The sequence below is a fragment of the Pimephales promelas genome, chromosome 6 (assembly GCF_988280905.1).
Source record: "Pimephales promelas chromosome 6, fPimPro1.hap1.1, whole genome shotgun sequence".
Taxonomy (NCBI): domain Eukaryota; kingdom Metazoa; phylum Chordata; class Actinopteri; order Cypriniformes; family Leuciscidae; genus Pimephales; species Pimephales promelas.
Window position 1 is genome coordinate 9,903,920 of NC_142774.1, and position 18,797 is coordinate 9,922,716.

General features: G+C 36.5%; 1 protein-coding gene across 1 annotated transcript in view; it reads left to right on the forward strand.

The window, feature by feature from the left end:
• Positions 1-3,393: 3,393 nt before the first annotated feature.
• fbxo41 (F-box protein 41) overlaps positions 3,394-18,797 on the forward strand; it is a 48,118-nt gene continuing 32,714 nt past the window's right edge. The window contains exons 1-2 of the mRNA XM_039689140.2: positions 3,394-3,514; positions 13,175-14,152. Of these exons, the coding sequence (XP_039545074.2) occupies positions 13,434-14,152 (719 nt within the window). The 5' untranslated portion in view covers positions 3,394-3,514; positions 13,175-13,433. The remainder of the gene's footprint in view (positions 3,515-13,174; positions 14,153-18,797) is intronic.

Below are 18,797 nucleotides of genomic sequence, written 5' to 3' on the forward strand. Positions count from 1 at the left end.
AGTCTTGTTCAATTTCATTCTAATTTCTTGCTTTGCTCCAATCCTGCATGTCTCTATGTCTCAGTGTTTAAATTACAGTGAAAAAAAACGACACTTTTCAGACACATGCTATCGTTGCTAAGCAAACAGTAGCTAATAATACCCTCAGTAAGCATTTATTGCTAAAAAGCTATAGGAAAAGCACAGCACATCATGAATGGAATCCATCAAAATACAAAGGTAGATGACAGGCTAGTAATTAGCCCATAGTGTGGTTGTCACTTTTTGAAATGTCTGAATTAAAGACTTTAGAGAGAACGTGTGTGTGTGTGTGTGTGTGTGTGTGTGTGTGTGTGGAAGGTTAGGGGGAGAACACTTCCTTTAATTGATTACTGCTGAAGATGACGGTGTTTCATCTACAGCAGGTGTTTCAGAATTACTGGTCTCAATAAAAAGGCCATTCAAGGACACCGGAACGCACACAACCATGGAATATCAACGGCTGGGAATATTCCCTTGCAGATAACGTTGCATTGTTATCTGCAATAAGGAATGGATGAAGTTAAAGGAACTGATGAAGGTCTGATGAAATGTTACTGTAGGTCATGTCTACATACAGGGGCTTTGGTTGAAGTAGCCATCCAGTGCAGACAGGCAGACAGGCAGACAGACAGACAGACAGACAGACAGACAGACAGACAGACAGATAGACAGACAGACAGATAGATAGATAGATAGATAGATAGATAGATAGATAGATAGATAGATAGATAGATAGATAGATAGATAGATAGATAGATAGATAGATAGATAGATAGATAGATAGATAGATAGATAGATAGATAGATAGATAGATAGATAGATAGATAGATAGATAGATAGATAGATAGATAGATAGATAGATAGATAGATAGATAGATAGATAGATAGATAGATAGATAGACAGATGGAGGGTGCCTTGTGCCTATTCATAATGCAACCACAAGATGGCGCTAATGTCTTATTGTAGTGATGTCCTCCATGTCTCTGTGTCAGGGTTCAGAACGTTGCTTCTCAGTCTCTGTCTGAGCTTGTTAGATTGGATCACCTACTTATCATTGTCACACAACAAACTTCTGGACCCTGTTAGGGAGACAACAGGCAAAATATTATAACACCAAAGATTAGACATGTTTCAAACATGATTTAATATTCAGCTGGAAAAAAAAAAAGAGAGAAAAAAAAAAGAAGAAAATTCTGTCATAATTTACTCACCCTCATGTCTTTCCAGACCGTCAAGACTTTCAAAATTGACCTTTCGAAATTTCAAACCTTAGGAAATGAAATTGTTTAATGCAGCATTCTACTATAGCCTATAGGTGTGTTTGATTCCTATTTTCACAATCATGTTGCTTTGTGGTATATCGGCTGCCTGAAGTGTTGCCTAGCCTACATATGAAGTACTCACTCCCTCTGTCAAAATCAAGGGAGCGAGGGTCTGTCCATTTAGACTTCTCTCGGCACTTATTAATGGCAGCTATTCCCCCGAGGGGAAGTGCTAAGGGAAGTTTTCAGGAGGTGTATTATTTTGATTTCGTTTTGATTTTTCATTTATGGAATTTTTTTTATTTTATTTTATTTTTAAATCATTAAAACTTAAAAAAAAAAGTGTCCAGGATTTTCATGTCACTACCGAAACAGTGTATGTTTTGTCCATTTTTGATCAGGAAATATTTTTGTGTACCTTTCTCTCATAGCATCTCTTTCACATACTGTACCATCATTTTGAGGAAAATATGTTCAAAATTCTGAAAATCTGTTTTTAACTTTAAGGAACATCACTACCAAACACTTTTTTTTCTGCAATTAAGCAAACTTTTTTTTGGGTGTCATTCCATAAAATTTAGTTTTTATCTGTATACAACTGTTCAGAACTGTGCTAGGGTACCATGTCACGGTTATCATCTTTGAACTAGGCTCAAAAGTATCTTAAAATTGTCAGTACCAAAACAGTCATTACCGAAACATGTGGTGAAGTTTCGGTAGTGAGTCCAGTGACATCATGTTTTTTTTTTGTTTTTTTTTGAGTGTTATTCGGAAAAAAAAATATGTATAGTTTTTGTGTGTGTTCAACTGTTCAGAACTGTGCAAGTTAACCATTTGCTGATTTATATTTTTGAGCTAGGCTTAAAAGTGTGTAAAATTGTCACTACCGAAACAGTCATGACCGAAACATATGCCTGCCATCATGGTTTTGGTAGTGACAAAAGGAAACACATAATCACTTAATTGGGGGAAATAAACAAAACTTTAGTATAGGTATGCAAATCATTAGTATCTTAGTATGTAGAAGTGCTTTAGTATGTGAGTTAAAATTCTGTACTGCTACCAATGGGCTATATTACTGTCACTACCGAAAATGTGCCATCACTACTGTTTTTGCTCACCCTCAAAAAGTGACAATTTTAACATTATTTAGCTAAAACTTCACATACGCACTTTGAGGACATCAGAAACTTATTTCACATCTTGTGAAAAGGGCATTATAGGAACCCTTTAACTAAGTATTGTTCGCATTATTATATCTCGCCTCTCCTTTTGACTTCATTTCAAGATAATCTTTCCTTTATCCGTTTCTTTATGTCTAGGGCGAGAAAGAAAGTAGTAAATTTAGACAACGCATTCTCACCCCAAGGCGTCACCTTTGACCATGCTTCAATATTTGACGTTTTAGGCGCCCTTTAGCGCCACTTACATGACGCGATCCTACGGCGTCATCTAACTGACGAAGTAAATTTTAGCGACCTTCTGAGCATTTGAGGTTAGCATCGCTTTTTATCTTAATCAGCATGTCTGTTCTCCATTGTCCTCGGGAAACGAGTCCTTTTTTTTATCCATTAAATTTCAACTGATGTTGATAGTGATGTTTATAGGCCTAACATTACCGTTGTGTGTAAAAACAAGATACACTGTCAACTTAATACAAAGTAAATAAAATAATTTTGAATAAGATAATATGTCCTGATAATTTTTTAACAATCTGCTCTGGCTTTAATGACATAAAAAAGCCAACATTTTTTTGTCTTTATAATATGTTTAATATTTTCCTTAGGTCTTTACACAGAAAACTACACTTCCCAGGCAAAATAAATAAATAAATAAATATACAAATGGTTATGATGACATTTACAAAACATAAAATGTAGCAACACTGTGTGGTGCACCTCCATCATCAGCCTGGTAAAACAATTCACAATGAAGGCTTTTTTATTTTCAGTAGCCTACACAGCTACAAAAAAAAGCAAAAAAAAAAAAAAAAAAAAAAGCTGAATCACAGTCAACTAAAACCCGACTCTAGGCAGGACAAGTAGGGCATGCGTTCTGTTCTTTGCGGTGAGCGACGCGTCACACACGCCCCTTTTGATGAGTTCCCTGCGCTACGCGACGCGTGTTCGCGCTTGTCTTCTGTTCTGCTGCAGAGAGTGGCGCTCGTGACGTCATCCTGCTGGAGCGGCGGCTGCTGGGCACGGGCGGAAAATGGGCACAGATCTGCGAGGTGAGAGGCACACTTTCTGACACATGTAACATGTTTTGGATGGTGACAATGGGAACGGTGTGTTTTTAGACATCGGTATTGTTGATATTAGCAAGCGGCAGTCATGTAAAGGGCGCGAGGAGACGGATTTGGACCGAGACTCGCCTACGTTATTGGAGAAAAATGGTGAAAATCTGTTGAAACGTGGTTGCACCGTCGGGCACGAATTTGCAGCGAGGTAACATACCTCCAGATATATGCCTTTGCGTCTATTAATTGCGTTGGGCATTATTATTATTGGTCTCATAAAATGTGGCATCTCCACGGCTTTGAAAAGAGAGCCGAATGCGGTATCATTTCTCACATCTACCCGAGAGAATGAGAACATGAGCTCCATCTCTGATTATTTAGTGCCTCCACCCTTATCTTATATATGACATTTTGCCCACGACCGAATCAGCTGTCAATGACACGGAGAACAATCCTGATTATTTAGAGAGAGATCCCCTGAGAAATAACAGTTTGTGTTTCAAAACCTAGTGAGCTGCCTACCTAGGCAGCTTTTTCAGATGCCTACGTAAACATGGCCATCATTTGTCCTTTTAATTTCTGGAGGATTCCAGTTTACTTATAACACTTTAACAACACTTTTTTTTTTTTTTTTTGTTGTAGTTTTACTGTAGGTAATCGTGAATCATGATGATTGCTGTTTACAATTACCTTTACTTTTGTTTTGATAAAATACATTTCCCTTAAATACACTGACGGCTGCTGTTTCAACGCATTCTCACCCCAAGGCGTCACCTTTGACCATGCTTCAATATTTGACGTTTTAGGCGCCCTTTAGCGTCACTTACATGACGCGATCCTACGGCGTCATCTAACTGAATGTTTCATTTTATGGTTTAAAACAGCTATGAGTAGACCTAAGCTGAAAAAAAAAAAAAAATCAAAAAGGTTTTTTGACGCCTTCCATTTTCAACTAAAATCAAAGTCATACTAAAGTTATAACTAAATATTAAATTTGATTAATTATTAATTATTTGCTAGACTACATTAAAACATAATTTGCAACACTTAATGCAAATCTATTTCTGTGTTTGTTCTATATTGTCACTTGGAAATGCATGGTTGAAAAAAGTTTATTAATTATGTAAACAAAAATATAAAAAGACACTGTTACTGTAAATACTCATTTCCTGTTAAATGGTGTAAGAGAAATCTCAAGAAATGATCAGTTATTGGTTAAAAAGAGCTTTTAAAAAAAAAAAAAAAATCTTTGTCTAAATAATAATCTGTCTGATTGTTAGTTTCAAACTGCAGTTTAATTGGACTTATTTGATGATTGATTAAACAAAACATTGAGTGAGACTGCGCCAGCCAGTGTAGATGTAATTTCCCTTATTGTAAAGAAGTCCATGCTTGTCAATGCTGCCTCTCTTTTAGCACTCCATGATATTAAGAAGAGTTAATGGAAAATGACAACGAGACATAGTATTTTTTGCTGCTTCAGTCATTGGTGGTCCCCTGTGTCTGATCTACTATTGATCTCAAGCATACCCAATACTGGTTTGTTTACTTCTTGTATGGAGTCACATTTTCTCAGATTTCATGTGTTCTGTCAGGGGAAATGTGTGACAAGTTGCTTTTTAAAATGAACAAAACAAATCTAAAAATATCAGCATTATAAGACCTGATTTCTGTCATTTTTGGTTGTTGGAAGTAGAGTTTTTGACTGGGTTTTTGGGAGCTATTTGGTCAGATATCATCCTGTATGTAAAAAATGTGTTTAGCAACATAAAAAATGACACATTTTAATATCACATACTATTAAATCTTTGGTTATACATTGCATTTGCTGATTTGATAGACTTATCTAAAGTGACTTTGGGTGCTTTTAAATTGCACATTAATCAAGAATTGAAGATGCATGAACTCTTACAGTAAATGCCATGTGGGTCATTTCAATCAGAGATCAGATCACAAAACTTTCAGACTCCGGTTACACTGCATTTAATGCACAATCCATATTCATATCATTGTAAATGAATAGTAAACAGTGTCTTGAAAGTATTTTATTTCTGCCGCTTTAGCTATGATTGACCTGACATTGAATCAATTGAATCAATTCGGTTGGTGAAAAACATTATGGGATAATTATTGTTATTAAGCAGAGCTGCACAAACTGTAATCCCAGTTTGGTGTGACAACAGTAAAAATCGACCAAATCTACACTGTAAAAATGTTCTTATGTTGATTATGTTGTACAAGAAAATATTCCATTCAGTCTACTTCAATATTTCATGTTTAATTCAATGTCTTACTCTCATTTCTTTGTCATTTCTTTACGAGTGAACATCGTTCTTGAAGTAAATCCCACCACTATTCTTTTCAGGGTGCTTCAGAGAGCAGTGTAAATGTGTTTAAAGTGCACAGAGGATTGACCACAGGCTATACTGATGGTGATTAAACTCAAATATCGAAATGGGAAACACACAAGAGGCAAGATAATGCAGCGGTTATGTTTGTTAATTGCGTCTGTTAGCACAATTATAATGTGTTGTTTATTTCCTTACAACTGAACCACAGCAAACAATGCACTCAGTGGATGTGAATGTTTGTTAACCTGTATGGAAAATAACATTGGGTCATCGATTGGTCTGCATCAGCTAGTGATACAGTAATGCAAGTGTGAGAGGGCCTTTAGTGCTTTATTGGGATGTCTTCCCTGACTAGTGGCATGTGATGAGCTGTGGATAATGAGGGATAATTGGCTCAGTGAAATCCCATGGATCGATAGGAGCCAGACGAATCTTTCGCCTGTAGGGCTTCAACTTTTGGAATTGGCCATCCTGAGCAGCCTTGGCCTTCACTGTCTTCAGTTTAGTTGAGGCAGCTTCTAGAATCATCCAAGCATTCTGCTGCTATTCTATCTGGCTCTTCTGGCTATGCTCCTTCATGTTATATGCCTACAGTGACCCCAAGCCTATACATTGACAGCCGGTTTACTTCTGATTTAAGGCCATTGCACACTGAGTCCGAAATTTTCGTATGCGCTTTTTCATATTCGTTGCTACGGATGTGAAAAACGCAGAAAATCAAACCCGATTCGCTTGTTTTTTATGAAGGCAGTGTGCAAACGTGATTGACATAACGTGAGGAAGTATTTATTTGTTAACGTGCAAAAATTTCGGACGCTAATTTTTTTTTAGAGGTACCCGCTATACAAGTAGATATGTTTTGTTGTTTAAACGCCTTAGTTGAGCTATACGTGATGGGCGTTAGTTTATGCCGCGTTTTAGAGAATCGGATTTGTTGGATTTAACAAACGTCAATACATCCACTTCTCACGAAATACATGAAAGTAAGTGGCCGGTGAACTGGGAGTGCAACGTGAATGCAACGTGAATTTGATATGAATAATGTGTGTCGTCTAATTACAATGGAAATAATAATTATTATTTCCGCTTCCATAGACATAAGTGTGTATTTGACAAACTATAAATGTATTGCTTTTTTTAGTAACTTACTTATGTGAATTTAAATGTCTGAAACCTATTAACATTATGTGGTTGAAAACACTGAATAGTTGTGATGTCAAGAAGTGAGCGCTCTCTGTCTCTGGCTCTGGAGATTTAGCCTACTACAAAACAGGCTCATTGCAGACACTAAATTAGTTAATCACTTCATTTTGAACTTTCAACGTGCACCAGATTTATGAATTTATCTTTAAAAAGTAAACTTTTCTTACGGAGGAGCATGCCCCCGGACCCCCCTAGGGGTGCAGAGGTCCACACCAGACACACAATACTGTCGGTAACTCAGTAGCTTATATGATAGTCTTAGAAAAATACCAAATACAATTATTATTATAAAAATAGAAAATATGTGCATTATTAGGATTTTACCACCTACGCCTCGTTTTGAGCTAGGAAAAGCCCTGAGATTGTTATTATTCTTTTTCAGTTTTGTTTGTTCTTTTTGCATGCAGTTTGCTAAGTGACAAAATAGTAAAGCGCAACTAGTCCACACTTTTATTTTCTCCTTTTTTGAATTTGATGTTATCAGTGGCAAAATACAAACACAATTGCATTATTATTTGTATCTACTGTCATGTTTATGTTTTTAAAATGTCATGATAATAAAATGCATTTTAACTTAAAGCCTAGTTTATTAACATTTTGTTGGGGCGAATGCATGGGGACAGGTGGGGCACGTTCCCTTCCTTACCTTCACAGTGAGGAATGGCAGAAAAAGCTAAAGAAACACAGCTCTTGCGCTTAATAAACTAAACTGCATGCATTTTGCGGAAGAACATTGTTTTGTTTGTGCTTCGAGTCAGCATGATTGTGTGGACGAATGTTTTTTTCTCATAACAAAAAAAAAAAAAGAGAGATTATGTTACTCTTTCTATACCCATTAATACACACGGTACTTCCTTTAAAGTTGAAAGTAAAGCGCTACAACAACCCATAGTGAAATGACCCTTCACAACAGATAATGCTTTACAATGAATTCTGTTATAGAGCTACATTTGTCTGTTCAATATAATATATATTGAATATATTCAATATAATATATACAATATATATATAATATACAGTATAATATATATATATATATATATATATATATATATGTGTGTGTTTTGGCCGAATAATAAGTAATATTGTAGTATTTGTTTGGCTTACAATAATATGACTGTTCAGTTTATTTTCCTAGATATAAAAAGCAAATAAATAAATAAATAAATGTCATAGTGTTGGCTCAACGGATGAAATGACAGCATTCGGCTTGTACAAAGTCTCTTTCCATGACTAGAATTCAACGATGTCATCCTGAAAATTATGTAATGCACTGATGGCATAAAAATACAGAGAACATTGCTCACATCCTGATATAATAATGCCCAGTGACGTGGACACATGTGATTTGCATTAACCTTTATAGTTAAATGCTAAAACTCTGTCACAATGCAACGAGCAATTTTTTTTTTTCCATTCACAAATTAAGTTTTAAACATAATCGCAGTCAATCAGAACACTAAAAATAAGGTTGTGTTATTTATACGTAATTTCACGATGTCCATGATGCGTTAGATGCCATGCTTTTTATGGTTTTCCTTCAATCGCTTCCAGTCCATGTGCTTGTGTTCATTAAACATGAGAAAGAGATCCAATGAGATTTAGATTTGTAATGGGTGTGGCTTTTTATTTGTTGAAAGAAAAAGGCTGTGTCCATTCATTATTCCCTAAATTACTCCACTAATACAGTTCACTTGAAGGAGTGAATTAAAACGAGTGAGTGAATTCGCTGCAGCTATTGCATGGGTTGTGCTTGCTGGTTATAATCATTTGAAACTTCGCAAACTGGCAGCTCCTTTAGTAATGAAAAGATTTATCTTGAACACTGTCATGGAAACTATCTATAAACAACAATTAAATCATTTAATTAATAATAAAAATTAAATAATAACCAATTAAAAATGAATTTATACTTGTATGATATTATGCTGTAGCTACATTGAAGTGCATTCTGGGTATTCACAGTGCATTCTGAGTAGCTGCCGAGCTCACATCGGTTGTAAACTCGTTATTGCAGTGCATTGTGGGATTGAATGAGTGCACGCCACTACAAATGGCTGTCCCTTCAAAATAGTATCCTATGGACACAGCCAAAGTGTAACATTAAGCGGGAACATGAACAAACTACAAGGAGCGCATTTGACCCAGCACACAGCATTCTTTCGTGGCAAAATATACATCATAAAAGCATTTATTAATGTTTTATTATTAAAAATCTTTAAGTTTTAACATCTACTCTCGTTAATGGAAATCATGTTCAGTGTTAAGAATGTCAATGTGAACGCTAATTGAACCAGGACTAATTTTTCCCCTTTTGCGTTTGAACATACCATACCGTAAGTGAGCGTTAGATGACGGTAAATGCAATCTAAATATGAAAATAAAGAATTAAATGTAAAATAATACATTTAAAAAAAAAATACTAATATCAGCCAATAACCAATATGGTAACAAATATATATGCCATAATCTGCATTTATTAATTCACAATTTTCTCATTAGTTCAATGATTGGAACACAATCTCTTGGAGGTCTCTGCATCCGCCCATGTCCACACAAACTAATCCGCCGTCATTTACGCTCTTCTCAGTCCATTCCAGCATTCGTCCTGCATTCTTTGACTTATTCACCCCATCCTTCTTTCCTTGTTGCCTCTCTCTGAGGTTTCATCATTACCGGCTGGCTTGTTTGTATCCATTTATTACTGTGCTTCACATTCTGAGCTTGTATCCGTGGCAACTATGAACCTCCATCTTGAAAGCAGCAGTTTGTCTGGAAGATTCAAACGGCTCTCCGTCATCAAGGTCAGAGCTGATTGCAAGAATGTTGACCGTGATATAGCCGCTCATTTATAGCACCAGGCTATATCTCAGTCATAAATGGCTGCTGTTAAAAGAGCCCTTTAATGGTTTTAGTTATGTTTTTGCTGCTAATGCTTGCTAAGGAGGCCTTAATCAAAAGTATTTTGTTATCCCATTACAGATCTGAGACGAGAGTCTTCAAGCCCCCTTAGCAATGAAAATGTTTTCTTTGTCTCCTCAGCTAAAGGAGGAAGGAGGTTATAGAGAGAGACAAACCCATACAGAATTCATTTGTGGCACAATAGGGACAGAAAAAAAATACAATTTACCTATAATGATGAGCACTCCTGACAGAATGACATATGAAGACATCCACATAATGAATCTGATTGCCCAGATTGAGGATTCTCATATATTTATGCACTTTAAAATGTGTGTCACAATAGATGCTGTAATGATGATGTCCTTATATCAGCAAGCACCCTCAGGGCAAGAGCCCAGGTTTTGTACCCCATGGGATAAGGTAGCCAAACGTGATTTGATTAGCCAAGGACAGCAGATGTGGTCTAGGTTTACTTTTGACATGATTGTTTAAGCATGTTGTCAGGTTTGTTTTCCTCCTCTCACATTTTCTACAATGAAATATACAGTAGTTCAGTCAACCCAGCTCAATGTCACTCCTTATAAAATCACACTCATTTTATTACCTCAGACTAAATCCCTGGAGTATGCACTTGTCACTTAGTTGTAAACTAAAGTGGTTTACTGGTCTTACTTGGTTTCCCAAACTGACTAAAACCATCATAACAGACCATCCTGTGCAATGGAAACCAGGTTAGTGATTTCAAATAATTTGTCAGTAGGGTTTTGTCTAATGTAAATTCATAATACAATGTTTTTTTTTTTTTTCCATTTATAACTTCTGATCTCTAAACGGTCCATCTGCTCATCCATTCCTGAACCAAAACTGAACATTCAGCATCATTACTTTCACATGATCCATCAGGAATAATTCTAATATACTGATTTTTTTGTAACAATGATAACGTATTTACTGTCATTTCATGCATCCTTGCAGATTAAAAGTATTAATTTCTTTGAAAAAAAAAAAAAAAATCTTACTGACCCAGACTTTTAAATGGTAAGTTTTATATCGTATCATTGCTGATTCGTTTCCTTTGGTTATGAATGACTGCTCAATCATTTGTGTATTTCTAAATACTTCTATTTTCTTTTTTAACTTTAAATCAAATATATTTTGTAATCCACCTCTTGGTTGATTGGTTTGGTTCTAGGCTTAAAATTAATGAAGAATTTGTATTAAGAAGACAAATGAGAAATCCGGAGCCAAGATTTCTGGACAGTTTAGCAGTTTCCATTGTACTCCATTATATTACTTGTTAAATGCACTCCTCATGACATGCCATGGCAGATTATTTGATTCAGTATCTTGGATTAATTTTTGGAATTATGCTCATATAATCCCTATGAATTAATATAATACTCTCATTCACTGGAGCCTTGGCTGAAATTCATTTCAGGATCATGTGTGTTAGAATAAGTACTCATCATCATTTCATATTGTTATCTGCTTTGTTTACAATATCAGGGAAATGAAAAGGGAACAGCTATAGACCATTTCACAAGATGTAAACAACACAGGTCCAGAAGCACTTCCTGTTTCAGTTTTTTAACACTACATAAAAGCTGGAATAAAATACAACCAACAGAACATTTAAAACTGAATCAAAAAGGTAAACAAACATCTTCAAGATGTTTTCTTTACATGTGAAATAAAGAAAACAGTTACAAACTGAAACAGGAAGTGCTTGTTGTTTACATCTTGTGAAATGGTCTATAGAAGACTGGGCAACACTAATGGGGATTCATTATACATTTAGACTTGTCTTATATTGATGAAGTGTCTCTTTGGGAATAGTTAGATGAACTATCATGGCACGTGAACTACTACTACAACTAATTTCACACAATAGGTGCCTCCTTGTCCATTTAAGTGTTGTTAAGAGACGATTCCTTGATTTAATGCCAAACAATCAATGAGTAATGACCACGTAGTTCTTCTTGATTGAGGCCTCGGACAGAGTATGTTAATTTCCATTAGTGCATATAAATGCATATTCAGCTAAATCAGCTCTATGTGAGTCAATTCTCAGTTCCTTAAAGGCTGAAACCACTCTGAGAGATTGAAAAACTTAAAATCATGTACTACTCAACTCATTCTTTAAATTGTCCTGTATTTATTTTACCACTGTACACAAATGTTCATTTTGCTACTTCGTGCATGCCGAGTAGTGGAAATTAAGGATGTTAAAGGATTAGTTCACTTTTGAAAAAACTTTGCTAATAATTTACTCACCCCCATGTCATCCAAGATGTCCATGTCTTTCTTTCCTCAGTCGAAAAGAAATTAAGGTTTTTGATGAAAACATTCCAGGATTTTTCTCCTTATAATGGACTTCCATGGGAACCAGGTCCAACCGAGGTCCAAACGACAGTTATTAACAGTTTCAGATGCAGCTTCAAATGTTTTTAAACGACACCAGACGATGAATAAGGGTCTTATCATGCGAAACGATCGGTTATTTCAAAGCTTATTCCAAAAATGTAACTTTTCTAAGGACAAATGCTAGCCTTGTAATATACTGTTAGGCACGTTTGCAACGTCACGTAATACGTAATTACGTTCAAAAGGTCACGGGCGAACTAGCCGGAAGTACAGAATCCGACATCGTTGTTTTACCTTTTAATTCCTTTTTTGTAAACGGCGTTTGAGTTAGTTTTCACGTTCAACCTATGCGTTCAACTTGTAAACACCTCGGTTGTTCTCTGACTCTGGCCTGGTTCCCATGGAAGTCCATTATAAGGAGAAAAATCCTGGAATGTTTTCATCAAAAACCTTAATTTCTTTTCGACTGAGGAAAGAAAGACATGGACATCTTGGATGACATGGGGGTGAGTAAATTATCAGCAAAAGTTTTTTTCAAAAGTGAACTAATCCTTTAAGAATTGACAAAAGGAATGATTTCCAGTTCAGGAACAGATTTAAATTTAACCCTTGGTAATTCTATCTTTGCAGTAAATTGCAATACACAAATATAAATTAGTGCCTCCATAGAGCTGGCATCAGCTTTTTATATGTGTCAGGTAGCAACCATGTCTGTGCTGTGCCCACCGAGTTTGCTTAATATCAAAATCAGAAAGACATTTTTGCGACCATTTTTGTAATATTTGTTAATTTTTTTTTTTTGTGTTGTTCCTTTTCCCTCTTTTACTAGAACAAAAGGTTTTGACCCTGAGGAAGTGCCAGAAAGAGGCCTGACAGCAGCAGTCAAGACCTTACTAAACTAATTGAAGAACTTGTGACTCAGGAGGAGCATGTGTGATGACCCCCTGTTCCTTGCTCAGCCTTTAGCAATCCCAGCGGATCTGAGATGAGTGTTCCTCTGTGGTGCCCGGCCGCTGTCCCTGCTTGCTCTTGGCATCGCTTGGTGGCGTGAGCAGATTGCTCCATCGTGGCAGCCACGGGAGCGTGGAATGGCCTCTTTGGACCTGCCGTACCGTTGTCCTCGCTGTGGGGAACACAAGCGCTTTCGAAGTCTGTCCTCTCTACGCGCCCATCTGGAGTACAACCACACCTACGAGACCCTGTATGTGCTGTCGAAGTCCAACAGCGTATGCGACGCTGCTGCGCTGCTCCCCCTAGTGGCCGACGGAGCCCTCGCTGCCGAATCTCGTTTTCCGTACCGTGAGTTGCCCTGTTCGGGCGAAGAGCTTGGTCTTGCCCCCACGTCTACTGCTTGCTACCTGCCCAATGTAGAGTTTCCCCTGGGCGAGATCCTTGTGAAGACAGCCATGAGCTCCGGCGACACCTTGACCTCCACAGGGAACAATGCTGTGGCAGTAGCCGCTAACGTGGCGGCTAGTGCGGTGGAGGCGGCTTATGAGGAGGGCTTGGCTCGGTTGAAGGCTCGAGCGTTTGAGAGGCTCGAGCTGGACGAGAGGCTCGAGAAGTTGTCGGAGGAGGTGGAACAAAAGATCTCGGCGCGTGTTGGCCGTCTGCAGGCGGAGCTGGAGAGGAAAAGCTCGGAGCTGGAAAAGGCAAAGCTGGAGAGTGAGAGGCTCTGTCAAGAGAAACAAGACCTGGAGGACAAGGCCACAGAGCTTTCGCGGCAAGTGGACGTGTCGGTGGAGATGCTGGCCAGCCTTAAGCAAGATCTGGTCAATAAGGAGCAAGAGCTCTCACACAAACAACAGTAAGTTACAAGTACAACCGTCCCGTCTTGTTTCATAAGCAACCTCGGTAACACTTTATAATAACTACACGCTAATAATCATTAGTTAAGCATGAGTAAACCATTAATTCATCATTCATAAAGCATTAATAAGCAGTTCATAAATACAGCTATAAATGCTTTCTTCTTGATTTAAAAGCATATCTATGATTTGTTTAATAATTGTATTTTCATCCTTTATTAATGATCAATTTGTCATTTCTAAATGAAGAATTGCATTTTTTATGAACCAGTTATTTAAGAGTTTTCAGTGGTTCATACGATTACTAAGTAAATGATTAATAAACTATTTAAATGTACATTCATACATCTTATTATTCAAACATATATTGATGGTTACTTAATGTGTTGATAAATGCTTTATTAACATGTATTAATGCTGTAATTAAGGGTTAATTTGGGTAGTTATAAAGCATTTAGTAGTGGTCAGTTAACTATGTTCGTGAGCTCATCTAAAGTGAGGACTAGTCATGCCTTGTAAAGCATTTTTAAAGACTGTTAAATATTTCTATGTTCTGTATCACTGCGTTGTGTTTGTTACATTTTACTGTTTAGAAGATTGACGAGTCTTTAAATCGCCTTTATAAATGCTTTATAATGCATGAATAGTCCTCACTTTAGATTAGCTCACAAAAATAGTTAACTGACCACTACTAAATGCTTAGTAACTACCTGTATTTACTACATTTACTTACACTTTTTAAGTGATCTTATGAATGACTGACAACTCTTAAACAACTGGTTTGTAAATAATGCTATACTTCATTTAGAAATTATTAATTGATCATTAACAAAGTATGAAAATACAATCATTAAACGCATTATAGATATGCTTTTAAATCAAGAAAAAAGCATGTATAGCTATATTTATAAACTGCATATTAATGTCTATTAATGTTTTATAAATGATGAATTAACGGTTTACTCATGCTTAACTAATGATTAATAGCGTGCAGTTATTATAAAGTGTTACCGCAACCTCTTACATTCAGAAAAAAGTAGCTTTGATTCTTTAAAGAAGAAAAATGAGAAATGTGCTTGACTGCTGGGACCAAATTTTTGCTCAAATGCTTGATTCACTCAAGAGTTCTCAAACAGAAATTGCTTTGTGGAGCAAGCAGGACTTTCACAAAAGAAGAAATGCTAGATTTTGTTTTTTTGACAGCTCCACGGGTTAGCCTTATTTAGACAAGGCAATTGAGCAAGAAAGTTAACAAACCAGCAACTGTAGCTTCGCGGTAGTATGTCTCCAGTCCGATTTAATCTGCTTTCTGGCAGACTTTTCATGTTCATGGCTGTTTCAGTTTAATGTGTTTTTTAGGCATAGACAATACTTGTTCATTCGCATAGCTTAGCTGGATATCAACGTAACAATGCACAACACTACACTACCATTTAAAAGTTTCTATTGTACCTTTTAAAAGTCTTTAAAATAAGTTTTTTTCCCCAGCAAGGTAGCATTTATTTGATCAATGTTTGCTCCTTCATTCAATTCAGCTGCATTTGCATTTATTTCCTCTCTCTCTTGTGTTTCCCGAGGGTTTGTATTACAGTATTTTGCAGGTGTTCCAGGCATCATTTGTCAAATGTTGTGAATTGCAATCAGTACTGAATTTGAATTAGTCCAGACTCCAAATGAAATATCAGCATATGGCCTATTTAATGCTGTTTTCTGAAGGCTTGCGCTCCTGTAGTCTGTAGATGTTTTTATTGCCTCTGTCTAAGAGCTGATGCAAACTGAACTGCACCCGATGGGCCATTGCCTCTAAATGCCAGTGTCTTTCACCAGTCCCCTCTGCTGTTATAATGGCACTGCCACCAACTTGGCATCTCTATTCCTTTGTAGCAGCTCCTTCTGAAACTCACAAATACATTACCATGGTAAACATTCAATGCCATAATGGAGTAACACAAAGAGAAACTGATAAATGGAGTCCATCAGATAAATATTGTATTCAGTCATGAAACCATAGAGAGCACAGGCTGATAGGTCCTATACATGCAATGCGCTAGCAATTGCATCATTACCGCGGGGAACAAGCTCATTGGTCTCTTCTGTTCCTGCAGCCAATGAGACTGCTTGTTCAACATTTAAATAGTCTGTTGTAATCTAGTCCTGCAGTGCATCTTTCCCTGAGTTCCTCTGAAAGCCTCCAGCTCCACCTGCCTAGATCTGCTATTGCTAAGTAGTGTGAAGCCACCAAATTCAATATTTTAGGCAGGTTGTATATGTCTAAGCCTTTTTAATCCCATTTGATGGATTTTCTTATTCACAAAAAAACAAACAAACAGAAAATGCCATACACTGACAGTTGCTGTTGCTATAGTTTTCAGGTATCAGTGTAGCATGCATGACATAATAACAATATTAACTGTAAATGCTTTTTATTGGTATCTTGGTTGTAAAGAACAAAATTACTGTATAAATGACACTTTCCTTTGCCATATTGGTCACAAAGGGTCTTAACGTTCCCCAATTCAAATGAAATATCACTTCTCCCAAAATGATTTTTGCTTCATATACTGAATGGAGACTTCCAAAAGAGAGGGCCAATTGAGCTTGTGGAGTGGTCTGAGTTTAGAGACTCACGTGGAGTGGGATATTCTCAGCAGGACTATATCTGAAATATACACCCGCTGTGATTGATTTGTAGCTGCCTGTGGATTTGAGCTTTCTTGAGACACCAGTCACGCACTGCTGGCAGGTAGAAAGAAAGAGGCCTCATTTCTCTTTTCTCTCTCACCTCTCTGTTTTTGACCCTCAATACCCTTCTTCCATTCTCTCTTTTTTTCCCTCTCACTGTCACCTCGATTTTGTTAGCGCCTTCTGATCTCTGTTTCTTCTTCTTCTTTTTTTTCTTTATTTGCTTATCGTGTGGATTCATTGGATGCTCATTTGTGTCACAATGTCCTTTTCAGCCGTTTTAAATGCGAATATTCATAGAACCAATGTCCATGGCAGCCATTATAATGCAAACGTAGGTTTGTGGATTATGATTAATTCATCACCTGTGTTGCAATCAGAGCCCCTATGTGGTGCCACAATGAATCGAAATAAAACCATTTCTGTGATTTAGTCAAATATATGCGTGGTTTGTTCCAGAGCACTGCACTTATAACATGCATTTGGGAAAGCAACATGCAACTTTTTTAATTTTAAAGTTGAATCGTAAAATAAAATTCATTATATTATTTTTCTGAAATATATTTCAAAATTGTTACATTTTTTAAAAAAATCTTAAATAGTTTTTTTGCAGTGAAATATTACAATAAATTGCATTATTTTGTTTTATATTATTTTCTAATAATAATAATATTAGTATCATTTTATCACAACATTTTGGACAAATCGTGCTGCTCCGGCACAGCATACCTAAAGCTTAATTTTGTTTTTTGAAAAAAAAAAAAAAAATCACATTTTAAATCACATTTGCAATTATTTTCAGATTTTTTTTTGCTTACAAATCTTGCAGCCCTACCATGGTATCCATCTTAAAGAGGGCACAGTGTGAATGACGGATCGATATACTCTGTGTAAGTGTGTGTGTGTATTTAGTATTCTGTTCATAAGAGGGCTCATATAATCACCTCTCTGCATACAAATCTTTGCTAATGTTCTCTCTCTGCCATCTCTGTCTTTCTCTGTGACCTATCCTGTCCTACCAATCTCAAAATTACAGGACGGGCACAATTTGAGGACGTGAGCTTGTTGGCGTCATCTAGTCTTTGTGCATTTTGGAGAATGTAAAAAAAAATAAACCTGCCACTTTCATGAGGGTCAGCCTGTAGTTACTCTATAGCATGTATATCTCTGTGCACTGTGATCTAAACCAATTTAGGCAAGCTAATAATCTTATACTTCCAAGCATTCCAAGAGCCTGTTTTTACCCTCCTCTAATTTCATCTCATTAACCACTCTTGTTTTGTCTGTTTCTTGTATCTAATTATCATTCATATTGTCTGGGGACCGTGTGTTGCTTACAGCCTTACACAATAATTTACTATTCTGAATACCGTGAGATGTTGATCAGCCCTTCACAGCTATTTTTAAGTGCACTTGAAATAATTGTCACTGCATTAGTGTGGATGAATGTGAAATGTCAGATGTATGTCTCCTATTTCCAGTCCACATCATCTGTTTGATTATGATGCCCTGCCTGCATCCATCAGGCTTTTTTTTTTTTTTTTTTTTTTGGCGTATTGCAAACGTAAATAGAAAATACGGATGTTTTCAAATTGCTTGTTGTAGAGAATTTACTTCAGTTCTGAAAACTGATGTTCCTGCTGTCAACTAGTAGTCTTGTTTTAGCTAATTTGTTTGCCTTATACTGTACATTTAAAATGTCTTTGTCCAACAACTGACTAGTTAAATAGTTGTCTAGTTCATAGGTGTTTTTATTATTATTATTATTAAAACACATTATGATTTTTGCACATCCTACAAATGTAGTTAAAGGAGTAGGTCACTTTTAAAAAAAACCCTTTTGCTGGTAATTTACTCACCCCCATGTCATCCAAGATATCCATGTCATTCTTTCTTCGGTCGAAAAGAAATTAACGTTTTTGATGAAAACATTCCAGGATTTTTCTCCATATAATGGACTTC